The sequence below is a fragment of the Nesoenas mayeri genome (assembly GCF_963082525.1).
Source record: "Nesoenas mayeri genome assembly, chromosome: 1".
In the NCBI taxonomy this organism is placed as follows: Eukaryota; Metazoa; Chordata; class Aves; order Columbiformes; family Columbidae; genus Nesoenas; species Nesoenas mayeri.
Genome location: NC_137541.1, coordinates 27,437,316 through 27,465,004, shown reverse-complemented (window position 1 = coordinate 27,465,004; position 27,689 = coordinate 27,437,316). Strand labels below are relative to the sequence as shown.

At 36.3% G+C, this 27,689-nt stretch overlaps 1 protein-coding gene across 1 annotated transcript in view; it reads right to left on the bottom strand.

Annotated features, from left to right (window-relative positions):
* Window positions 1-10,091: 10,091 nt before the first annotated feature.
* Window positions 10,092-27,689, bottom strand: part of TFEC (transcription factor EC) — a gene marked incomplete at both ends in the record, with an annotated part of 68,806 nt that continues 51,208 nt past the window's right edge. The window contains 5 exon segments of the mRNA XM_080363586.1: window positions 10,092-10,472; window positions 11,395-11,542; window positions 18,005-18,080; window positions 22,235-22,291; window positions 23,156-23,270. Of these exon segments, the coding sequence (XP_080219712.1) occupies window positions 10,092-10,472; window positions 11,395-11,542; window positions 18,005-18,080; window positions 22,235-22,291; window positions 23,156-23,270 (777 nt within the window).

Here is a 27,689-nt window from a genome sequence, read left to right as displayed (position 1 = left end):
GAGAAAGAAAGGACTTGAATTAAAATAACTCAGTGCTAAATTGGCCAGTCCTCTCTGCTTAGTTTTGAAGAGTCCCCTTTCCACCCCCTCATCACCTGACCTCCTCAGAGAGTTTTATAGGAGGAAGATGAATAAAGGGAAAAAAAAGCTATGGAGGCAATAGTCTACCACACTGTGATCCACCTTCTAATGGATGCATTGGGATTTAATGTCTTACTTAATGAAGGCAGAAGAAGCAACTTCTACCTGGGTCAAGACTGGAAATATTCAAAACTGCTGGTGCAGATTCACACTACAGCCAAGAGTATTTCGGTCTTGTACAAATGCCATCACTACCCTGGGCAACGTGGGCTTCATGACCAATCTTTCCAATCAGGGAGCTCTGCTCTCCCTCAGAAGGTCCTGGCATGGCAGCCAGCCCCCAGCAAGAGAAAGAAACTCCCAAGTCAGACTGGAAGATGCCAAAACTTTGCAGCTGCTATTTTGGCCCTGATGTTCTGAGTTAAAAGCTGTGAGTCTGTAAAGGACAGCACAGTGAAAGACGGCCTCACGTTTCTTGTGACCATGTCAAGCTTACTTCAAACTAGTGCTAGGAAACTCCACACAGTTTCAAAGCAAACAATTAAGTTGAGGATTACAGCAGTTGTTTTCAAGTGTTCAGTTCTCATATATTGCACACAGCAACGGCAATATTCGTTCTCAATAAAGGGCACTTGACTTCTGGTTCATTCTCCCTTTAGCGCTCCTCTTACAGTGATATTGGATACAAAGCCATTTTCTTTCATAGGACAATACATGGCAGAATTTAGGATGTAATTTAAGGGGCTCTATTGATATCATAAATTACAAGAAGTCTGCTGGAGCAGTTTATGAATGGCAGTAAAAACCTGAAACTGAATTACATCATTAGAATAATGCACCACATACATGTATTATTATTTATAATACAGACCTAGGTATCCCTGTATTTTATAGATGAGGAAGAGACTGTAGAACCCTGTGCTAAATAGGAAAAGGAACCCCACAACATCTTGCTAGCAGATATGCTCCAATAATGGAATAGAAAAGCAATATTTATGAAGATACTTCATAACGGAAGAAAGAAGCCCAGGTTTCTAAGCCTGGCAAAGTGTGATATCACTGCAATGTTTCTACAAGCTCAGTTCATTGTGCCACTCTTTGAGTAATATCTTAGCTCCACATACTAGCATACCAATTTTGAGGAGGACACTGAGGATCTTAATTATTTTGGTACACAGAGTCTGTGTCCATATTTGAGAGTATATACATAAATTTGATTTGGGCAATAGCTATGGACCAGATCACTGTTTGTGCTTTTAAATTATCTGGCTGGTATTATAGCTGAACATAAGCACTTTAGCAATACAGTTGCGCAACAAAAGACTAATAAGAAAGCTATAGTCTTACAGAAACAGTCTGTGAACAGTCCTGAATCACTTGCTGTCAGTTCACTTCAGAATTTAGTTCCCCAAAACAAAGCAATGCAGAGCTTATAGTCATACTCCAGACTTCCGCTTCAGAAATTGACTTTGAAGGGGAAAGATAAAATAGGCACATTTTTGTAAATATATTCATGTGAAATATGCTTCCTTCTCTGCCTTGCCACACTGTCAAAATAGGACATGATAGCTACAGTAATAAGCATATTTTTATTCACCTATCGAAAAGTCAATTTTGTAAGCTCAAGCATAAAAACCCTTATTTTGAAGAAAGTCTCCAGTAAAGCCAGTAGGCCCTTAATGTAAAGTCTGCTCCCACCAGCAAGGTTATCAAGAACAAAGCATATGCACCTCCTGGTGACACTGAAAACACCTGGAGCCAAGAGCCATCCAGTCTGGAATTTCAGGGCCTAAGGCAGGGTGTCAGACTCAGTTTCACTGGGGGCCACATCAGCCTCGCAGTTGCCTTCGAAGGACCAAGGGTAATTTTAGCACTATATGAATATAGGAGTAGGGGATCCAGACATATATTTCTTACTGGATTTCAATACACTGTGCATCAAAATTGAGTTCCTCTGCAACGGTAAGGCTTAAAGTGGTAATAGTGGTAATAGTGGTAATAGTGAGAATCAAGATATATTAAGAAACATTTCTGGCCTTTTAAATAATAATTTGATTACTTGCCATCAGTAGTGCATTGCCACCGTTTCACAACTACCAACCTGTTAAACCACTGACAGACCTGCCAGGTTCAGCTCAGGCTGCAGCTGGTCTGTGACAAGCAGGAGGAGCTGAAGCTCCTCACACTTGCATCAGCCTCTGGAGGAGGAAACACAGGAAGGAAGGGAGGGAAGAATATTTGCATTTTATTCTCCAGAATTTGACACAGTTTGAAAGAATCAGAGAGAGAATGATGTGAGAGAGCTGTTTGAGGAAAAGTACTGATAATTTTCTCCACTAGAAGCTGCAGATACCCTGAGGAGAGTCAGAAATTAGCTCCTGTCTTTTCCTGCAGCAAGGGTTAGGCTCTGCCAGAGCCCAGCCCAGTACACCCCTGCCTGCTCCTCTGGCTGATGTTTGTCCTTCAGCAGAGATCTTCCCGCAGGTGCACCAGATCCCGTTTGTGACATTTTGGGATCAAGAATGTACCTTCTTTTGTTTTCCACAGTCCTTGACTTCAGTTGTCTCAGGCTTCCCTTACACTTGCCCAAAAGCAGCTCTAGTAACTGTAAAAGAGCAAGTCAAATCTAGTGTAATTTAGAGTGTAAATTCCCAAGTGGAGGCACTGCCCTTTGAGTGTTTATTGCAGAAGTTGGTTCTCTGATCCATGCTTATGGTTGACTGTGCTTACTTTACTCTGCAGTAAGATTAAATTGCTTCGTATCCGTTTGTTATTATAGCAAGCTGGCTGTTTATTTTAGCTGTCCTGCAGTATAAACTGTTTTCCAGTGGAAATGATAGAAAGATATTTCTGCAATGACTTTGGTTATTCACTTTACTTTCCAAATAGCTCTGTAGCAATACAGGATTTTTTTCTTAGTGAGGTTCCTCCCCTTAATGATGAGAAATGCACCCATGACACAGACCAACTAATTGATATTATATTGCATTAATTATGAAATTTTAATGCTATCATTGTATGTTTTAGAAATATACATTTCCTTTAACTCAGACTACTCCTGGGAGAGTATGTAAAATACTTAGGTAATTGATTTTTTTCCAAATGCTGTATATTAAACTTAAACAATTTGGAACCATTTGGTCACTGAAGGCAAGTCCATTACAATTAAATGCAACGTACAAATGTACATTTATGTAAAATTCTTCAAACAAAAAATCGCCAAACAAACTCCTGTTAACCACTATTCACAAAACTGATGTTCTCACAGGGTTTGTAGTAGGAAGAGTCCCTGGCTTGTGCTGGGCTTTGGCTACCCTCTTGTTCAACCCCTGCTCATGCTCAGTGGGAGGAAGCCTGGGAGGTCTGCAGAGAGGCTTAAGCGCATTCCCAATACTGGCTATTGTGGGCAACTATATTGTGTAACCCCTGTTTTGCACTTAGGATTTTGAACCTGTGAGGTATTAGCTGGCTTGCAAGGTGACTACACTCTAGATTTGAGGCAGGATGATGAGGAGATCTGTGCCAGTGCCAAGGTGGAAAGTGGGGCTGGGGAGAGGTGTCTCTCCCCACAGAGGTGGGAGGATTGGCTCACCACCAGAGGCTTTCTTCATTTGACTCTGCCAGTGGTGGGACTGGTTGCAGAAGAGAGTGATTGCTGTCACTGCTACCTGTGTTGCACACATACATGGTCCTGGGACATCCCTGGGATGTCATTGGGTGGTGATTTAGGGCATGTACATGTTATGTGCTTGAATTCCAGAGACCTAAAAGAGAATAAAAAAATCTAATCCAAGGAGAAAGTTGTCAAAATCCAAAAGCACTTTGGGCAGGGCATTACTTTTTGAATGGTTCCTCTTCTGCAAACACAGCACCTGTCTAGCAATGCTTGTGCTTTGATTCTAGAAAAATAATAGGTACAGTATCACGTGAATCAAGGCACTTAACAGAAAACACAGTTTATTGCCTCCTTTCACACAGAGTGAAGTTCCCAACATTAATGTATCTGCTAATCTCAGCAGTCTGTGATGTAGCTTTCTGGATAACCTAGCACCAAAAAAACCTATTTTCTTATTAATGAAAATTAACATATAAAGTCCTACCTAGAAATCAAAGGGAAAAAGATCTTAAGTCTAGGGTCTAGGTGCTGAGGCAAGTGCTGTTAGTTTTTCCAAGGAAGTAAGATTATCAGGATAACTGGCCGTCCAAATCTTTTGAGATCTACCCTCTCATACCCTGATGAACTGTTGTAAAATAGCAGAGTAAAAATAAAAGTAATGGAATTTTCTGAGGAAACTATAATACATGGTAAGTAGGGATGCCGACATACTAAAGTGCATGAATTAAATTAATTTATTAGCCACAATCTTAGCACTAACTACATATACTTAACTATAGGGATCTTGTTTTGGGAAAAAATGCAGTTTGGAAAGTAACTGAGATGACATATCTCAGTGACATTTGAAAACAAATACTGGTTATTTCTTATGATTTGGGGCATTTCCCCTTCTTATACAAAGTATTGTCTGTCAAACTCATAAGCATATGAATCTCTCTGACTATACTATTATTCAATCTGCCTGTTCATAACTCAGCCTCTTATTCCATTATAATGCTTCAATGATTCACATGCAATGTTTCCAATCCACTTTTCCTATCTTCTGAAACTTTTTAACAAAATGTTACCATTTGCAGGCACCAGATGTTTTGACATAAGGAGAAGCAATATGTAAATTTTAATCCATGCTAGGAACAATAGCCTGGAGGCACCTTTTTCTTATTACATGAATCATATACTTAACCACAATGTGGTGGATTATATCAAAATCATCACCACTCTGGATACAGAACACTTGTCTTGTGGTTGCCAATTAATGAAATTGATAGATATATTTAACTTGATGGGTACTAGTGATTTAACCAATAAGCCTTAGCGTACTTCACTGCTGCAGCCTCCTTTATAATTAGACTTTTGGTCTGATGATTATCTCAACTTCATACATTTTCCTCTAATCTCCCATTGGTTGTCAGTACAAACAATGCTGACATTAAATCTGTTTGTCTGTCAGTTGCAAATATCACTACTTTTAATCAAGCAGTGTATAACATAGTGCTTTTCTACTCTCTGAAATAACTTTCGATTTTATTTTCTGATGCTGTTTATTTAATCGTTAAGTGTCTGAGTCTGCAACAGGCTGAGCATTGCCTTTCTTCAAAGTGAACTGCGGACTCTCAGTCCCTCACAAAGGAGCTGAGTACGTTTTATGATCAAATCCCAAGCAAAGCTTCTTTCCATGGCTAATCACTGAACTTTAAATAATATTTATAATAATATTCTGGCTTAATATTGATAGGGATGTCTGAATGATTTGATGAAATAAGAGCCTGGAGAACATCTTTATTACAAATAGAATATTTATCTGATGTACACAAACAATGATCACTATTTTACATGAAACAATGAACTATTACAAATTTATAGCTGAAATATATATTACTACTCAACAACTTTTGCACCATTTCATGCACAGAAAGCACCAAATATCTTCCAAAGAAAGCAACATTTTTGATATTAGGAATTCAAAATCAAATCCGAATCCTTACTTAATTCATTAAGTAAGAGTATCTTTTAGTGCGAAATGCTACCTAATTATCAGCTTTTAAAAATGTTTTACATCTTAAAATACAATATTCTGTTTATCCTAGAGTGTCTGGGGAACATCTAGTACATTAAAAGGTTTTTGTAGAGCTTCTTAGTGATTTAACTGATATCATCGTGCCTGCTAGCAATTTTGCAACATTCTGAAAACACTTTCCATAAATCAAAGCCTTAGCAGCAGGAATAAGCAGGTGGCAGGACACCACATTAAAGACTGTATCAATTATTTTTATTAATAGGAGGCTACTGGATCATGATTTATCACAATGGACTAAGTGTTTAGCAATTGTGAAGTGTTTTGTCTGTTAGGTATCTCAAATGTTCTTAGCTGATGTTATTATATTGTCTAGTGATGGCATTCTTTGAGGGACCAGATAGAGAAGTTTCACAATGGACATATAAGGAGATGTTTTAATTTCAATCCTTTAATTGTATTCGTATAATAAACATAAAACACCAGCATGTATAAAATGTAATTTTGAAAAGGTTGCATGTACAGTGTGTAATGAAGTACATTCTGTCTGCATACATTGACTTAGAAAACAGGATACTATATGGTTAACAATGAAAAATAGTAATTATTATAAAAATATTCTACAGTCTCATAATAGTAATGTAAATGCCTTTACTTATCTAAGAAACTTAACATAATTTTAAATTACAATAATTTTACATCCTCCATTGATATATACAGCCCTATTAAAGTCAAAAGGTATTATAATAGCAATGTTCTTATTAAGATTAAATGACTGAATTATAATTAGTTATTTTACTATATAAAGCAACCATGTTCCTGTTTGTTAAAACTGTTTGCTCTTGCTGTAGCTTTTCACACTACCCACACTGTGTGCAATTAAATGATTTAGGTTTCTGTTCTTAGTATAGTATCTATATCCATTTCATGAATTAAACAGGATGTTAATATTTCAACTCCCTTTCCTTTTGTGTAATTATCAGTCTGCTGTTTTGTGTATTCTGTAAGAATGCTTCCACCAGCTTTGAACAGCTGCTATTAAAAGCAAGCGAGAACTCATTTAATACATCTTGACAAAAGTAGCTGGTTCCTCTCACCCCCTGCCTTGCTTGAGGTCAAACTCTATAAGTCTTTAAATTCTTTTCTAGGCCCAGAGCCACAGACATATTATGTATCTCTTTCATGAGATTTCATTAAACAGATCTCTGCAGGAAACAGCTAAAAAGTGTATTTTGCTTGCATCATGTATCGGTCCAGTAAAATTCACTTGGACGGCAAAGAAATTATGCCTGGGGAAGGACGTCAGGATTTATTCCTCTAGTCATGAAATCCCTTTCTTCTGTGCAAGCCAGTGGGATCATGATCTGCTCTCACAGTCCTCTCAACTTCACAGCAGTCTCACCAGACCCGTGGTGGGAGAGGGAGTGCTCACTGCAGAAAGTCTAGGGGATGGTTACCAGCACACGCATCTCCTAAACACCTTTGGTGCCACTTCTTTGTCCCTAGAATGTCCTACATTACTGTTTCTTGCACCCTGTATCACCACTTAGTATCAAGGGTGTTACTGTAATACAGGTTATAGTTATTAGTTAAAATACTAATAATGAGGACTTCCTACTAGGAAAAAAAATATGATAGTAAAACATTGCCATAAAATACACTGAGAGATACACTTACAGGTATGGATACATTTAGTGTTTTGGGCAAGTGAGTTGGGGATTTTGTGTGAACGAAGGCAGCTTGGATATGTTTAATGATAGATGCAATACTGTATATTGCAAAAGGAGCATTCACTATCTTCTGTTAGGTTTCTTATGAAGGAAGAGAAAAAAGAAAAAAACAAGCTAGTGCTTCAGATTGAAGCAACTGTCAGAAGAATGAAAAGCAACTTTTAAAAATTTAATGGATACACTGTAATGTTTTTTTTAAGAACAGTGTTTATAAAAGTCATAAAATTCAAGATGTTATTTAAAGTCAATGTAGTTCAGAAATATGGCCTAACTCCCATGTAAAAGTTCAATGGGAAAATCATGTAATACATTCATATTTAATTTATTTTTCTCCATTATGAGCAATGCACACTGGTGTATTTAAAACTAATGTAGTAGAAACCAGTACAAGGACAAATGGCATTTGATATCAACCAAGTATCCTCTCCTTTCATCAGCTGAAATGGACAATACACATCCTACACTAGACATGATGTGAGTATAAATGTTACTTTTAATTAATCACATTTTGTATTTAAATGTCGATATTAGTTAGTCTTTGGCAAAACTGTGACAAAGTGGTTCCTCTTGTAATATGTTCAATTTATAGAAGCACTCTGATTAAAAGGCCGATCACTTCTATTTTCCATTACCTTTGGTTAATACTCATTTGTCTTTCCATTCCAGAAAGACCATTTTTTGTTGTTACTATTTTTAACTATGAGGTGGAAGCATTTCTTAGCCTCTTCTGATGGTCAGGTATGTGCGGGGCTGTCTGGGACCCCACACATACACAACAAGAAGACCAGTTCTGCTTTGTACACCTTACATCTAAATATTTTGCATAGGCTCAGAGAAATCCTTGAATTTCCTAAAAACATAACTATTCTTGTGAAATCAGATACCCCATTATCTTTAATAGCCATCCGGATGTGATTTATTATCGCAATGCTAACTTTCCAATGAGTAAACTATTGTGGCACTGAGTTGGTCATGAATGGGCTGCAGCCCTGAAGGAACACAAACCTCAGAAGAACTGTGAGGAGGACCCAGGTACCAATAACAGAAGAGATAGCAGGAAAAAAAACAATTGCTCTGTTATTGGGTAATATGTTCAAATACATTTAAAATGTGCACATAAACAGCAATCTATTTTAATCTCTTCTTACTATCTCAAATTCTGTGACACTTCTGGGGTATGAAGCAGGCTCAGTGACAGCAAAACACTTTTGAAACATATTTTGAATCATTAGAGCACTCTGTAATGTGATCTTTTTACTTTGTTTGAGGAAGAGTTATGACGAACCTGTGCTGGTTTATTTTCCTGTGTATTAATATTACAATTAGAATTATTGCATTTAGTGTCTTCCAGGAACATATATCACTCTCCAGAAATTCACTGTGTGTACAAATGGTATGCCTTCTGCCTACCCTCTAACTGCCAATCCTTTACTGAGTCATCAAAACACATTTTCTGAACACCCCCTCCTAGCAAGCTAGTTATGAGAAGCAGTGCATCGCATCAGCACTTCTGAATATCCCCTTTGCTTTGAAAACTCTTCCTTTTCAGGTCTTCTGTAGTGAAGCCAAAGCCAAATATGAAATTAAATTCTCTTTGTTTCAAGTGTATGCAATGGGAATCTTGTCATTTCCCTCTGTTTCCAAATGGATCAGTGTCATGTGTACAGATAAAGCAAAGTCCCTTTAGAAAAACCTTACCGAGCTGCCAAAGGACACTGAAAGCCTTGTCCACAAGCACACTGTTGTGTCCCTGGATTCTGATCTCTTCCACACACAAAAAATGACACAGTTTGTTTACTCTTGGAATAAGCAACTGACATAGCACTGTTACCAACAGTGCTTGTTTTAAATTGTACCAATTGTAACACAGAGCATCTTTGTTGACCCTTGCACATCCGTACCGTCTTTCTGCTGAAATGTCATATGTTTTTCTGTTCATTTTAGTCTCTGTCATTACGTTAGTTTCCATTTTTCTTCTGTATCATTAAAACATGTATTAAAAGTCTGATAATTTTCTACAAATTTGTAAAAAAAAGGAATTCCACAAAAAACTTAATAGATTTTTTCCTTTTAGAGACAAGCCTATGCGGTTTAAATTTCATGCTTACTTCACCTGTGCAAAAGCATTACTGTTTGTTTTTGCAGATTTTAGAACCTATAAAATATCTATAGTTCCCAACTTAAATAGTTCCCTATTGCTTTATGTTTTGTAGAATTTTTATTTATATATGTATAAAAAAAAAAAAAAAAGAAATTAAAAGATTACTAAAACAAGTTTACAGCAGAGAATAGTGAATGCAGATTGAAGACATTTCTAATATACTTTTGTAACATGGTTATTCCTTTTGTGGTAACTATTTAGATAGTGCTGCAAAAAGTCATGGAACAATAGTAAAAACAATCCCAGTGAAGAAAGATTTGTGCAAATGTCAGCTGTGGACAGAGGATGTGAATTTGGAGCAAACTGATATGACCTCATGTCCACCTAGTTTTCCTGTGAAGCAAGGGTTGATTTAAACCCTCGTCATGTAGTAACTTATCTTCACAGTGGCTCTCCTTATTTGTATTTAAAATAAGCACAAACACTATGCTTACATTCAACTCAGTCTTTTAGCAAGTGGTTTAGAGAAGTATGAGCCCCTTTCTGCTTTTATAAATCATCTCCATCATCTGTGCTAAAGCTGCTTCTCCTGCTGCTCTCTTTCGATGCAGCTGGGGATGTGGAGGACAGGAGTGGGTCTGTTCCAAAGGGTGACACCGTGTCATCCAGTAAAATTTCCTCTAGCCGTTGCTCTTCTTTTAATGCTGCACTGAAGGACAAATCCGTGAAGTGTGAAAGTGGATCAGAAAAGGCTGTAGATCCATCGCAAACATCAGAATTCGGTCCATGTGCCAGAGGCATTTGCTGAGAGTAGTCTACAGAGTTCTCCTCTGGATAAGACTGTTGCTTGATGACCTGTGCAGCTAAATCGACAGCACCGAGTGAAGACATGATTGGAAGGCCATGTGCACGTGCCTGGATCTCTAACTCCTAATATTTCAAACAAAAACAATTAGATGATGACTTTCAAAGATGAAACAGTGTCTTCAGAACTATTGCAATAAGTATACGGATCATACATGCAAATTAATTTAACCTTTTGTCCGGTTGTGAGACTAGGTTTTAAAATACAAAATTGTTAAGCAATGGAAATTTCCACTTGAGTGTTTTTCTTTTTATTTCCCCTCCTGTCATTAAACAAGTGTCCTATGGGAATATAGATGTAGGACAGCATCTTTAAAACCATTGTATACTGAACCCAATAAAGGTGACACAAAAACTTTGCAACTTTCTGGTTCATTATGCACTGCTATCCAGAAAAACGGAAGAAACTTTCCTTGATGATGCTTATGATATACAGATATGTGTGTAAATGACCATATACAAGATGATGGACTTAAAATCTGTCTATCTATTTGTCTCATCTTCGTATGTGTCTGTATTTAAATTGTGCATTTCAGCCATGTAGGGCCATGTTCTGCTACATTAGGTCACAAGAAGATATAGCATGGTGCACTGTACCCAAGGAAGTAAAATTTTTGAAATGGTTACAAAGGAAAGACAAAAATACTGAAGGGAATTTTGTGTCTAGTATTGATTTTTGGCTGCAGAGATATAATTTTTCCTTCCTTTTTTTTGTCTTTTTCTGGCTCTAATACATACATAAGGAAACTATTTGTACAAATACTTTATTAAATTTCCATGTATTCCTTTATGCAAAGTCTAATTAGCAAAGGAATTTCCTAGAAATCTAAAAAAGTATCCTCTCCCCAATACACACAGCAATAACTAGGGAAAGCCAATTCATCTTTAATAAATGCCATTTGGGGAAAAATTATATAGATTAATAAAATTTGATGAGGGATAAGTACTGAGAAAGCTTTGTAGTTCATAGCGATGCTCTTATACAAACCTGAATTCGAAGTAGAAGTCTTCTGTTAGCATGCTCTAATTTCTTCTGTCTGTGTTCTAATTCTCTAGCTCTCTGTTGTTCTTTTTGTAGCCACTTGATGTACTCCACTGATGCTTTTAAAATAGTTCCTTTGTTCCAGCGCATATCACTGCAGAATGTAGAGATAACCTTTTCACAATTGTGCATGTCAGCAGAATTCATAAGAACTTACAAAATCTTTTACATTAATATGAAATAATGATTTACATGACTATTATTCACTCTTAGATATTATTGCTTCTGAATGGAAATTTTAATAGAATAGTTAAGAAGCCCTTATATAGTAAAATTAATCCCAGAATGAAAATAAGTGTCAAAAGAAAGTAATAAAGTGACTTTTTGTGGGAGAGCTAAATGCAATATCATGATTCTACCATTACAGTTTTTATATTTTTAGTGAAAATTGCTTTTATTATTAACTCTAAGATTAAAATCTATGTGCAGTATTTCTGCATTAATGAACTAGGAAATATACATTACTGAGGACTTAAGCTTAAATTTTTAAAGATCATTTTGAATATACTACTCCTTTTACCTGACTTACTAATGAGGTTGCTTTTATGCTTGTTGAGAAAAAAATAGTCTGTGCTGAATGCTGCTCCTCATTGATGACAGACCAGACAAATCACACTTTGGTAACCATAATGGTTATGGAATGACAAAAATCCCATTCAAAAGTCTTGAAACAATATAAACCAGGTTAAAATCCACAGCTACATGCAGAACACATCTCAAAATAAAAATCTTACAAAAAATAAGGTTAAAACTGCCCATCATTAAGGAAATAATTGCTTAACTTCCAGCTTGCAAGCAGTCTTAGCACTAGCAATACACTTGTTCAAATGTATCTGTTCGAGGACTTTCATGCACCCATTTCTCAGCTTTCCATGTATTCCTTTATATAAGGTCTTAGAGCCCCTGAAATAACAATGACATTTGTTGAAAATGTATAATTTCTAATAAAGTTCAGTGTTCATTTATGACACAGGATGGGCCCTCTGCATTGAATATGCAGACATAAAGGTTTATCTAAACTATCCACTTCACTGCAAGATGGCTTAGACAGAACAGAAGGTGGATAGAGGTTCTGGTCCTATAAGGCAAGGAAAAAAAGAAAGAAGGAAAAAGCTATTTAAACTGCTAAGAATCTGAGGTTGTGAATGACAAGTAACCACCTTAGTGCTGTATTTGTTTAGTACCTGTTCCAAATACATATATGTTGGCATTTACAGAGTCAAAAAGTAATACAAATTATACTCCAGTCAATCATCACTTTCCATTATTCCTTGGTTACTTTAGTCAATGAGATTTACTCCTACCCACATGCTCACCTATGGTGAGTAAGAGTGTGATCTGGAGTGGATTTACTGCAGAAGTGCCTATGGTTCACATTCAGCTTCTCAGGGTAAGTGCTTAAAGGAACCTTGTAGTCTTATGCCCAAGACTAAGCACCCTTAGAGACTTCCACCAAAGTGGTTATCTTTCTACAGAACGTTTAGGGCAAAAGCCAGGTAGGTACAGGATTTAGGGACCCAGAGCACCTGCCTTTCCTGTTGCACTGTACTAGGGATAAAACCTTATGAGCTGATAGCTTTAAAGATACTCAGAAGAACAGGCAAAATTATTTGCGAGAAAGCATCATGGTGTTTAACCATATCCTAGAATTTAGATCATTTGCTAGCGATTTGGGCCAACCAGCATTTTGGTCAGAGAGGGCTTGAAATCTCTGTCCTCTCTGGGCAGCACACAAAACACGGGGCTCCAGCACACTGAGACCTCCCCTTGTTTCAGTGATGTGTGCCAGGAATGCACAGATTTCAGGATTAGAAGGTGAGGAGGTCAGAGAGAAAATAATTATTGTCTCAGACCCTGATGTCTGCAAAGCAAAAATATCAGAGGCTGCTTGCTGAAGTGGGCATGTATTCTCATTTAGACATTCCTTGGTAAAAAAAAATAAAGGTGAGAGTGGGAGCCAACAGTAGAATCTGTTTCCCTCATGACAGCTGAATCATCTCTTGGCAGTCTCTCTGCTTTTTCCTTCCTCTCCCTGTACTTCTTGCCCAGGTGGGAGGACAGAATATTTTCCTGCAGGATCCCATGGACTCCTTTATAGCAGAAGACTTTCTCCTTGCCTGTGGGATACCTATGCTCAATCTGTAAGGGTTAAGGAATTTCTTAGTGCACATGATGCTTATTTTCTGGACAAATCTTTGACTGCCATCACCACACCATAATCTTGTTTTATTCAGACCTCTTCAGAAAGTTAGGTAAAATACTGGGAGGTCTCTATTAATGCCTGAGTTGCAGTGGAGTTTAAAAGGTAGTGAGGTGCCTGTTTTGGACTGATGGTCTGAACACAAAAATGTAACACTCTGAAATTAGAAATTAATCCATAGCTAGCAAATTGGAAATAATTAAGACATGTAACAGCAGGAGAAAAATATGCATATATCACATATTTGGTAAATATTTCATGGTGGTTTCACAAACAATTTCATGTCAGTTATAAAATGTTATGAATTAAAAATCAAATTCAGACAAAATTATTTTTGGCTATTTTTTCTGATTGACGCAATAAGCTGTATATTCATGTCTGTCTGTATTTGTAATCTTTTTCTGATTAAATTCATTCATGTTACATGTGATTGACAACCTTTGTGATATTGCTTACTTTGAGTTCACGTTGCCTTGAAAGTTTGAAGTTTTATATATATTGTAATGATATTTTTTCTCATGGGTAGAAATAAATCTTCACTAGAGGGATAATGTCTGGATTCAAACTGCCAGAGAGGTGGATCTGGTCAGCTTCTGCATGAGATATAAGTGATGTGTTTTATTGGTCTCTGAGCCCTAGCTCCTCTTCACTTTACCTAAAGTAGAGCTAAAGTAAAGCTAAATCTCTCCAAAAATCTCAAATACCCAGACCAAAACATGTAACTCTCACCTAGGAGAGTTTCTCATTTAGGAGAAAATAGCCATGAGACTGATCTTCAGCTCATTTCCATTAAGGTAACTTTATTGAAGTCAAAGGAGATTCACTAGCTTCCACAAGTTGAACTCCTGTAGGAAGGATAAGAGAATCTGATCATCTAAAATTAAAACTGATTAACAAAAACAGAGTTTGGGAGAGAATAATAGTCACACAGTTTGACGTCCACAGAGCAGTTACTAATAACAAATGTGTTTGTGAAGTTGAAACTGTGTTTGCAGACCAATTCTTTCCTTGTTTCTGAGAAATTATCTTTAAACTATGCTTGTTCAAAGAAATACTTTGAAGGACTTTGTACTTGTTTTGATGACCTGCCCAATTACAAAGTGTATTCTCTTGAGAGGGGCAGCAAGTTTCCATTTCATAATAGCATGAGTGTACACAAGCTTTTCCTTTATAAGAAATGTGGCTGTGCTGGCCATTAGTGGGTCTGTCCACAGACAACAGACAGAAGGTCAGGCAGAGGCAGATGCAGAGAGGGAGTGAGAGAGATCAACCCACTGCTTCTGCCTAAATCCTCAGTGCTTCTCCTAACATCCATGTTAAATGACTAGATTGTTTGAAGGAACGTCTTCTTTTTTCTTAGTATTTCTGGCAATTCTCGTCCACCTACCATAAAACAGTTCTTGCCTTGGCATTTGCAGACTCTATCTCAACATCAAGTCCACCTAAACCTGGATATTGAAAGGCTGAACCCAAAGGAACCATGAATTGAAAGGTATGCATATTTAAAGAAGCAGGTTATGAGCTTTTCAGCAAAATATGATTGGGTATTTTGGGCCCTTTTTTAATTCTATTTTAGAATTATTCTGTATAGCTGTTTTGCATTTCTGAATCATCTACCACTTAGATATCTAAGCATTGAAAATTAAACAAAGGAGTCAAAGTTCTTTGCAACTTATCTGCATTTTCTAATGCTGATGAAGTGAACTTAAAACACCCATTCATTTAAGCAACGTAATCCACCCTTTTCATCATTAAATTAAAAAAAAAAAAAAAAAAAAAAAAAAGTGAAAAGAATAGGGGTTTAAGTCAGTCAAAAGAAAGTCCCTGAGGAAGCTCTGCAGGAGCCAAACAAGTTCACTATGTAACTAACAAAACAAAAGTGAAATAAAAACCCCACACACCACTTCTAAGAAATATAAATCATAAAAGGATTCCAAATAGCATCAAAACCGTCCTTTTCTGTTCCCAAGTCTGAATGTAATCTTCTTGAAGCGAGCCATGTGGGACAGGCATGCTAACCACAATGGCTTAGTTATAGTGGTATTTGCTCTTCAATGCAGAGGTTGATTTTCTTCACTGTCATTAGTTCAAACATCAGTAATGTTTCTCTTTTTACAGCTAAGTTCCCACTATAAGAAGAATCTTCTAAAATCAATATATGAGGTGAAAATGCTATATGTCATAAAACGTTACAGATAAAGTATTGTAAGAGATGAGACACCTCTTTCTTTCAAAGAGAAAAGGGCAGATTGGGGGCACAGTAAGGTGTTATGAAGGAAAAAGCGAGAACTGAAACAGAGGCTAAGGACACTGAGTTATGATTTGGCAACACAGGACCATAACAAGAAGAAATAATAATTTTGATCTGTTCAAACAACAAAACAATATCATCAAATTGATGTATTTCCACCTACAAATATATATTAAAAAAACAAGGTTTATACTTCTTTGGATTAATTTAACCTGGCACCAAGCTACAGCAAAACTGTCTTATAACCTAATTTTTCAAAAGTATCCTGGACATTTGGATGCCTCTTTTTTAACATCAACTTGAAAGCTTTTAAAAAGGTCTATTTTCAATATGAGTGCTGGTTACCAGCAATCCTCAGAACGTCAAACATTTAAATTCACCTCATGCCTTTGTAAACAAAAGCCACTTTTGGGCAGTCACACTGTTGAACTCAGCCATAGGTTTGCAGACTAAAACAAGAAAAGGTGATGTCTTCAGGATCTACACCTGAAACTTTCTCATCAGGCAACAATACCAAAATCTCTGGGTAAAATCCATCGTCCACTTACTGGAGCAAAACTGCAGGTCCAAACCATGCATTTTAAGAAAGCCTCAAGTGATTACCCTGGGTGTTAATGTTTTAAGTAAGTTCATAAACTACACCTGAAACCAGACCAAAACATGTAACTGAAACATCTCTGTAGGCCATCAAAAATTGCAACTGGAATTTGTACATCACGCTCATTTCTAGCTGCAGTATAACTTGCTTCCACTATTGCTTTATAGCTGCAAATCAACAGTGCCATCCACTGTTTTTTTCAGAAATCTTTCAATTATTTGCCCAAATGGTCTTGAATACTGAAAGATGCACCAGCAAAATTAAAACTCTTCTACCAGTTTGTGTCTGCAATGGTTCACATGTGGCCAAAACTTTATTTAGGTACTTAAAGCACTTCTTATTTTAACTCGGCTGTAATACCTAATTCTATATTAATAGCAAGAACATGGTCATTTATCTAACCTCACATGGATGCTGTAGACGGAGTCAAGTTCATGAATTCTCTAAAATGGGTGTGGTATGTTAACTTTCTCTCTGGTGATTTCACTCCATGTGGCTTGTTATGCCAACCTAGTACTTATGTAAGTCTCACACAACTGTATATTGTTATAGAAATCCTTAATATAATTCAAAACTTTCTTAGTCCGAAGGAAAAAAGAAGAGGCTGAAATATCAATTGATGTTTTCATTTGAAGTATCATGCAAGTCTGTATTGACATGCAAATGATAAAGACAAAATCTGCTATAATCAATGTTATGCAAGTCACAATCATGCTAGTGCATGGTCTTAAGGCTTCCCTGAGTGACATGAGAAATCTAAGGCTAAAGTTCAGCATTAAGTATCACACTGAATTATTATTGCTAATCCTGCAATAGGCTTTCCTACTGAGGTGGCTTTTTTTTTATTGATGAAAAATACAAGTTTTAAGGGAATGCAGATATAGTTTAAGCAATATGCATTTTGTGTTACTATAAGCATATGTATTAGTATAAATTGTTATTATTATAGCAATTATAGCAATTATTATTTTTATCCTGGAATTTTAGGACTGTTGTTTTCCCCACACTGAGTGGAGAACTTTTGAAAAATGTTCAATCTACAGACTCTTAAGCTGATTTTTTTTTTTCCTTAGTCAAAGGGCAGTGACAACATGAATTTTGTTTTATCCCACTAGAGGGCCCGTGGCAAGGGCTGAAAGCATCACTCCTCCAGAGACACCACACTATTGCTGCCAGGGACAGAGAGATGGACTTTCTGTTGTTTGGCTTATCTTCTTCTTTTCTTTTTTTTTCTTTATTGTTTGTTTTGTTTTGTTTTTCCCCTGATGTGGCAGTCTCTTATCCTGGAATTTCTTTCATTTTATTAATCTTTCACAGAAGTTTTCCCAATGGACACCAAAAATCTGTTGAAGGTTTTTTACTTTAACAGCCTGATCTGAGCCAGTGACCCGGCATAGAAGATTTTGTATCCCATCAATCCTATAACCATTACATGCATCTTTTTTTTTTTTTTTTTTCACTGTATTTAAACTATAAACATTATTATAGGAAAGACTGTTGAACTCACGGATCATTAGACTTGGGGATGAGTGTGCCAAGCTCCTTGATTCGGTAATTAATATTATACCTTCTTCTTCTCTCAACTGTTAAAAAGACACAATCACTATTTTTATGGTGAAATATTCTTGAAGAAATTCAACATAAAACATTTTAAATAGTTAAAAACCAGTCCGTTAATATGCAGAAAATTTCTTCCTTAAATAAAAGTCCCAACGTGATATCTTACCTGTCTCTGACTTACTCTTAGGAGAAAGTCCATGATTTGTACCATTGCTGTGTCTTACCCTACCTGTATGTTTCTTCCCCATTTACAACTAGACTCTTACAGAATGAAACAGTCACATATTGTCTAAACATGAGGTAACACTTCTTCTTTTCTTATGTTTGTGTATCTTTTCTCCATCTTGCTCCCACACAGTGGTATTTTCAGCTTAGTGGAGTTTTGCTTCAATAGGGATGCAAGACAACTCATCCAGCGTTTCACAATTTGGCAGAATTCCCGCTACAGCGCACAGTTAACAGCTTCACTATCCCTTATCTACAGATATCAACATTGCAAACCATAGAGAATAAATAACTGCAACCATATCCCTTCACTGAAATGAAGAAAGATTGTGACTCAGAAACACTTCAACTCCTGCACATCTGTTTCCTTTGGTGACTGACAGTACAAGTGTGTTTACAATAACTTTTTGCTCACACAGAAAATGAAGAAAAATAATACAATTTAAACTGTTTAAATTTATGCTCCTGCTAAGACAAACTATATACAGTATCTTGGATTACTTGTAGTTTAGTTAAAATGGAAAAAAGAGAAGGTAAGCCTCTTAAAATTAGTTTGCCTTCTTAGTTCTCTCAGTCTAGTTTATCGGCAATGTACTGGTATCCAGATTTGAGTGTGTGAACCTTCCCTCCACAAAGGGTCTGTTACGTTTCTGCCTCTCATTTCACTAATTTAAAGACAATTATCCTCTACTTCCTTACTAGTTTTTCTTCAGCTACTTTTACATGCAGAAACCTCACATTTTCTAGGGGTTAGGCCCAAAGGACATCTCATAGCTTTGGTGGATTTCTTGTAGATAATTGTGACATAGAAAGTAGAATTGGTGAGAATGTAGTCCCGTTGTGATACTGCTAGCTGTCAGGGACCAGCAGTGATATTCTACTGGCATGAAGTCACACTTTTGTCCACTCCTCTCCATGTTGTACTTTGACTCAGTCCAAACCTCACTGAATGGATAGGATGCAGCTTTGGTCCATCCCTAGCATTGCATTGAGCTGTTTCTCTTATCCCTTGCTTCTTGGAAGACCTTACCTTGGGCTCAATATGCTGATGCCACTGTACTCTGTTAGATCAAACCTGATGAGCCTAGAACATGGGGAGGATGGATACATGCTTCCCTCATCCATGTATGGAGATGTGCACTTGAAGTTTGATGTCTTAATACTGAATATAAGTACAAAATCCTGGTAGAGCTAAATTAGAAGTTTGCAGTCAAAGGAGGTCTAGTGAGTCTTCCTAGGCTGACTTCAACCTTCTCACAGACATATGAGTATATCACTTTCAGTCTCAGCCCCACCATATAGATCACTTCTAGTTCTTTAGTTCTTCCAATACATAAAGCTCTTTTCCTGTCTGTGTGAAGCCCTTGGGTTTGTGCAGCAGTCAGGTATTTCCACCCTGGATAATTCTAGCTCAGGAAACTCCTTAGATGTTATTATTTACCCTAATGAAATGCTCTGCCTTGGTGGGATGTATTATCTTGTCTTACTTTCTCTAGAAACAGGAACTTCCCTCAACAGATTAAAGCATCTCAGATTTTGTAGTAATGATTCACATATTCAGGAGACATTTATAATTCTCCTGAATGTACCATTAAGTGACCCCTTACATCCCATCAGCATGAATGTGCTAGATCTCACAGGAGAACACAATATACAAAAGCACATAGCAACTGAAAAATTTAAAAGCTAGATTTCAGTTATGTTGGCAAAATAATGGCAAAGTTAAAGAATGTGTATTAACTATGCAGCCCTGGCATAATACTGTAGTTTAACTAATATTTACAGTGTGAAAAAACTCTGCAAGATACTAATCAAAAAGTAGTCAACTGAACATTAACTATAAAACAAGGTAAAGAAAAAAATTGTTACAAGTCAACACATACAGAATTTTTTTCTTTCCATTTTTGCAGTTTTTCCTGAAAAGAAACTTCCAGTGGTCATACTAGTGAATTAAGTGGAGGGGCAACTTTGAAGCTTGGAAACATGTTTCATTAGGACCTTACTGACTTATGTCTGCTGCAGTTCCAGGACTATTCTGAGTTATCAATAATATTTCAAGCAGCAAATTGTACCAAAGCCAAACCAGAAAATTTTTCAAACTACATGGACAGGATGACCATATAACAAACAAACATTGCACCCTTAGTTCTTTGTTTGGTAAACAAACAAACAAAACCACCACAACAAAATAGATGTAGTAATGGTTTAAATGTTTGCTATTATATGAACAAAGGATTACATTTCTTAAATTTAAATGCCTTCTTATGCTTTCATTGAGGATGTAACTTTTCAAAAGGAACTTTTTCTAGTTCTTCCTTGATATGAGAGTGTATAAGAACATTTCTATAAAATGTGGACTTGAAACATAACTTGAAACATAAATGTTTGTATAATTCTGATAAAGTTCCAAAAACTGACTTTTCAGACCATCTCTAAAAATACTGGTACTCACAGGAAAGCAGATCACACTAATAAAGCCTTTATATGTAGTGCATTAATATGTCCAGGCCATCAGATAGTAGAGCTATCTCCAGAGAGTCTTTGAGCTCTAAAGCATACACTTGGAGCCAAACCAGGAGAGATGTTGCATGTCTGCATGCTGCCATCCTGGCACACAGCCTTTAGTTCAGCTGCCAGTGGCAAGGGACAGTTCTCAGATATATCTTCTGTGTTCAGGAAGGATGATCTCAGAGCCAAAATAAACAATGGAGGCAACAGGAACACCTGGCATCCCTGATTGTAAGCTTGTGTCTGTCTTTGCCCATGCAGTTCCAGACAACTCTTACCCATCACCTTTCCTAGTCTTGGAGAAGAGGAGACTGAGGGGTGACCTTATCAATGCTTAGAAATACATTAAGGGTGAGTGTCACGAGAATGGAGCCAGGCTCTTCTCGGTGACAACCAACAGTAGGACAAGGGGTAATGGGTTCAAACTGGACACAAGAGCTTCCACTTAAATTTGAGAAGAAATTTCTTCTCAGTGAGAGTATCAGAACGCTGAAACAGGCTGCCCAGGGGGGTTGTGGAGTCTCCTTCTCTGGAGACATTCAAAACCTGCCTGGACACATTCCTGTGTAGTCTCATCTAAGTGTTTCTGCTCTGGCAGGGGGATTGGATTAGATGAACTTCTGAGGTCCCTTCCAATCCCTAACATTCTGTGATTCTGTGATTTCCCTGTAAACTCTCCCTGCAGAAGACTATTCCTCTAGAACTGAAATGCTTAACCTCTGTACATGGCTGAACTGTTCTCCATGAAGGAAACAGAAGAGTAACCCAGCCTACAGAGGTTAGGGGGCGTATGCATCAGAGCAGAGTCAGACCACCATGAATCTTGTCAGGTCCTGCCTTGATCTCCTTTTGTGAAGTACAATTTCCACCACTTTAAGTGCTCAACTAATGTTTAAAAGTTGGCTGATATTCTCTGCAATTTTTCTTTTCCTTACCGCCGCCCGTAGAGGGATACAGCCTCTCACTTAGGCGCTTTAGTAAATAAGTTGTGAAGACTCTATATTTGCATTGTGGTGTGTTTTGTTTTTCTTTTGGTTTTTGTTTGTTTGTTTGTTTCTGTATTGTTTTGGGGGTTTGGTTTGGTTTTGTTTGGTTTTGTGGTTTTTTTTCATCACCTGCCTCCTTTCTTGTCTGTTTTGTACTGTAATACTCACACAACATGAAGTAAAGTGTGCAGGATACATGTACAACCGAAGAATTGTGATGGGAGATTATATGGAAATTCATTACAATATGCAAAGTATTTTGAAATACAAAAGTCAAAGACAGAAATAAATTTCAGGGAAGAAAGTGATGTGGTTGGCTGTGTTTGCAGACCAAGTTCAATTTGATTACCGTGGTAAGACGCTGATCTAGAACAAGAGCAGAGATATGGCAGCTAATGTATATTTCTGCATTCCCCATACATTCAATTTAATGAGATGAAAGATAAATATATACTTACTGAGATTGTGGTTATCTTTTTTCTGTCTCTCCTTTGCCATCGCTCGTGTATCTGCTTCTGACAGAAAGTAACATTTATTAAAACAGTCCTTAAGTTGCAATTCCAGTACATCTTCAACCTTTTCAAAATAGCCTCTTGTCACAAAAAGCAGCCTTCTAGTCTTTTTTACTTCATTACTCTTTTTATTATTAAACAAGATCAGAAGCAAATCTATATTCTATGAGTACTATATTATTGAGCAAGACTGGCAGGTTGCTTAAGGGTCTTTGTATTGCACATTTTTAAATTAAGAATATAGACATACTATGGAGGGGTGTTTTTCTCCAACTTGCTGTATTTTATAATACATCAGGATAAAACTTACAATACACTAATGCGAATATGGATTTGTATATCCCATAATGCAAGAGTTAATCAGATTTGTAAGATATTGAACAAACTCACTGTTTCCTCTGAGTAACACTAATAAACTGTACATGGTTGTTAGCATTCTTTCGATTAATTGAATGTAACTTTTAAAGTTTCTAATCCACTAATATAGATTTACCTTGAATAGCCTTATTGTAAGGTTTTAAAAGAACTGTTTGTTCTATCCTGGAACAAATTTAATGGATGATAATTTATTTGTGCCATTGCTTAGGAGCCAACATGTGGAAGAATCCACAGTTTCCTAAAATAATTAGGTTTATAAAAAGCATGACGTTCATAAAAAACAGGGAGCAAACATGGTGTCTGAATTGCTAAAGAGAAGAACAGAAAGAAAACATTTATCCTTGGTCTTTGTTCTTTTACTTAAATAGAACTACAAATGGAAAAAAAAAAAAAAGGACATCAATTTCATGGGTAAGATCTATTCAACTATTAAGAGAAACACCATCACTTCTGAAATTCTAAAATACTAAAATCTCAGAGTTATTTTACCTGTGAGTTCCCTTTTTACTGGTAGATTAGCTGGGCAAGAAGTATTTGTGAGACCCATATTAGCTGGTGCCATTCCCTGGTCACTGTTATATATATCCAAAATGCTGCTAGATAGCTTGAGGGGTAGAGAGAGGAAAGAAGAATAAGAAAAATAAAAGAAAAGAAAATAAGTTAAAGACTTAAAATATTAAAAAAAAAATAAAAACAAGATCAAACTTATTTTAATATGAGTCTGATATTCTTTAGAAGGAGCTGTGTATGTGTGTCTAAAGGGAAAGTTTGCCATTATGTAGGATTAAGTAAAATTGAAAGTGAAGGGGCACTGTTCCACAAGTAGCTTTCTAAGTGTCATTTGTGCAGGTTTCAGATGCAGAGTGATGGCAGGATATGTCTCCCAGTGTCTGTTTTTTAGTGATTACTGTACAGTATTTTCCAATAACAGGATTATCACAACTGCACTTCAAACACAAATTCAGCTGAAATTAAAATAACCTTGCTGGTTTTGACTTACTCCCCAGTGATATTTTAACCACATCACTAAATTCCAAATTGGTATTTCATACTGAGCCTGGTTTAGCAGTAAAAAGATTCAGTAACCCAGTTAGATGCAATAGTTAAAATTAGAGTGGACAGAACATCAAGTATGCTTTAAGGAAAGTAACTGTGCCATTGTCATGATAGACCAGATAACCTAATGGTTTTAACAAGCATAACATACATGAACATGTATACTATTATACTTATTACCTTCCAAAATGCAATATAATGTTATTTTAATAAACCCATAGAATGAATTTAAAGAGAAGTAAGGCTAAAGTATGTTTCTATGCATTCTAGATGATTACCCAAATATTAATTTTACTTCAATAATTTTAAAATTCTGTAATAACAGTAAAATATATAGAAATATAGTAAAGAATAGTTTAGATTTTGCTCAGTTTCTATGACTGTACAACCAATTTTTCAGCATTGATCATTATCTTATACATTTCTATATATTCATGTGAAAACAACTGTATAAAAAGAGTCCAAGTCCAGGTTCACAAAGAAGTTTTGTATTCTTATTGCCTTCTGAGGCAATAAGGGCAACATATTTTTTTCATTTTATCATGCATATAAAGTTTATGCTTACATTTCTTTTTTTCTTTTGTGGCCAAGACACAAGGACTCAGAAAAGGGGGTGAAAAAAGTGAAAATTGTAGATAAAACTGCTAACTTCAGACATCAAAGCATGAAAGGAAATTAAGAGTTATCTAAGAATACTGTTTTAGCATAGGCAAGAAAACATGTTGTTACAGATCTGTCGTACATCCAGAGATCCTGAAACACCCTGGGCTTTTTTACACAGATCATTGAAACTCCAACCACCGGTCTGCTTGGAGCCAACTTTTTTAGGCTCTGATCATTTCTCTTCTTGTAGAGCCTGTGAGCTTCACCACAAGTTATTTTGAGTGGAGATACTTTCCCAATGACTTGTTCAGTGTGAAGTTTTTCTATGGCAGTTCTTGTTATATTTTTATTTTAAATCTGAAATTTTAAATAAGTTTTATTTTTAAATAATTATTTTACTAAATTAACTAGTAATTTTACTAAATTATCCAAGAACGTAGTTTGTATTAAATTCTCCCAGTTGTATAAACTACAATGAAATGGAGCTATCAGGATTCCTTTTGAATACACACAAATAATATGCTGATTTTTAAAGTAGAGGTACTTAGGAGAACTGACAATTCTTAAATACCATTAGAAATCACAGCACCAAGTCAGTTTTGAAAATCTGATTACATATTTGATCTCTCAGTGAAAATACTTTTTAAAAGAATGTTTGGAATTCAGTTGAGAATTACTCAAGAACAAGCTATGTTTAATATGCAGGATTTGAACACTAAGCACATTCACACGTTAAGCGCTTTGTTTCATTCCAGAGTGGTAAACTGACAAGTAGTACAGAATTCACTGCAGCTTTACCTTTGCATTTTCTTTATTCCTGGGATAGTGTATTACAAGACTGAACTCATATTAGCTCTAGACACCAATGTAATGACTTCCTACATTCATATAAATGAATTTGGCCTATTGAAATTATACAAAAACAGAATTATATAAAAAAATTCAGTCAGTGAGACTCCTGCACTTATTCCAGTGGACATTGGATAAGGCTGCTATAGGGTTTAGGCTATCATTTTTCTGAAATGCTAGGAAATAGTAACCACTGAAAGTAATATAATCTAATAACTAATCTAACAAGAAATGTCACATTTTACATATTTCACATATCCATGTACATGAGTCCTATAAGTTGAAACTGGTGGTAATCTTAATTTGTAAAACTATCAATATAATTAATGAAAAAATCAGAATTGTAAACCACAGTTTGACACAAACATAAGATATGTCAATTATTACTTCTTTTCAAGCAGTAATTCATCTTTATTTTCAAAATGTAGTTAAATTTCTACAGTCTGTTCACAAAGGTATAAATTCAAATGACAAGGCTCAAATCCAAGTGAAAAGAATATGGATGGCCAACGTATCTGTTAATAACAAAATAATACCAATACACCTGAAAGTTCAGAAGTCTGTGAGGGTTCACAAGGGAGTGAGTAAACTTGGCTTAAAACCGCAGGTAGTCATTTCAGCTGAATTGATGACACAGTTGATAAAGGTACTTCCAACTCACTCAGCTGCCATTGTCTGGAGTGATAAGAGCTCATACACCTTCCTCCATCAGCAGAACCTCTGGGACAGAGTCAATCCATATAGCTAAGGCTGCAAAGCAAGTATCTATCTGTCCATGGTCTATGTCTGGCTGCACTAATGCTTCCATCGAGCAGAGAAAGGCATGAAATATTTTCCCAAATGCCCCACATAATCTTTGTTTCACACAGATGGTCTTCAGCACTTTTCCCCTCATCATTTGGCAATTTTTATCAGTCATTAGGAAAGCAGAATCATAACTCCATGTAGAGACGATGAGAATGAAACCCAAACCCAAGCCATTCATCTACTGATGGCTGCAATCTTATAACCTTCCTAATTGGAATGATTCACATACGTGTTAATCACTAAAAGTGTCAAACCCAGCGTTCTGCCATGTCATTAAAGAGAAATTTTAATCTAATGTTAACTGTCCTAAATTATTCTCCAGAACTTGGATATGAGAGAATAACCCTACTCAACAGCTCTGTCACAGAGATGCTACAAAATTCTCCCTCATTCACCTTCTTGAAAGCACTTATTTCTGAGTTGCAGAATCTGTCTTTCCAATTGAAACATTCACAGATGTGACAAATATGATGCTTTTGATAATACATATGTAGGGTACTCTTGGAAATAGAGAATGGTAGGTTTGATCCTCCTTAAGTCTCTCATCGTCTCAGTCAGTGTGCTGAAGGATTGGGGAACAGAATAAACAGCTTACTCATCTTGCCCCCCAGAAAAGGTTTGTTTTATTCTCCCTGCATCCCTTCCAGCCTTAGGTTTGCTGTCTCCCTTCAGCATTTGTCTGGGTGATTCTGCTCACTACAAAAGCAGTTGTGTCAATCACACCATCAACTTTCTCTTTCTTGCTCTGCATTTAGTAGAAATCTCAAGTATATTGTAATGGCCACTATGTGGATAAAGCCACTGGAGGTGTCCTTTTGAAACACTGTCTTCATACTCAGCCAGCATAGCATTTTCACACTTTCAGTAGGTCAAAGCAGATATAAAGCACCAGTAAATTAACTACCTTTGGTGGTTGCTTCATTCCTAAAGAAATGGTGATGCATGGAAAAATCTGCTATGAATTAGTGTGCAAGGAATAACTCAATGTCAGAATTCAGGATCAGGAGAAGAAATAGGGTGTGATCAATCTGACCTGTCTCAGACACTTAGATCGAACTGAATCACCTCTATTTCTTCCTATCGACTCTAAAGAAAGCCCAGAGTGAGTGTTGCCATATGTACCTTCTCACAGAACTTCATGGTGCTCCTAATGTGAAAATTTCCAAATAAACTGTTATTTAAAAAATCTCATAAGAACAACAAAGCAAACCAGACTAGATCTTTCTTGATAAACATTCATATTTCTGATTATGGGGCTATTTTAAAAATACAAAGTAAAAAATGTATCAAAGTATATTGCTGAAACTCTCTAACTGAACTTTTCCTGCATTGATATCAAGTATGGAAAATCCCAAGGTATTTCCTTGTTAATGTTACTGAACATTGAGAACAATCTTAAAATTGACATTGACCATTTTTGATACAACACAAGGAAAGATACTTTTTTGTCTGCCAAAGAAGGAATCTCATTTAGAAATACAGACATCTAGGAAATAACTGATTTTTAAGTTACAAAATTAAAATATATAGCAAAATATATTATAGAAATCGTGTGTCAAAATACATCTAGTTGTTTGCATATGCACTGCAAATCCATACACCATAATGCACTATATTTCTTACCATGTCATGTGAGTGGGGAAAGTTTTTCAATGTGAGGCTCCTAATAGTTTCCAGTTTTACATTACAAGATAAATATACAGATTGA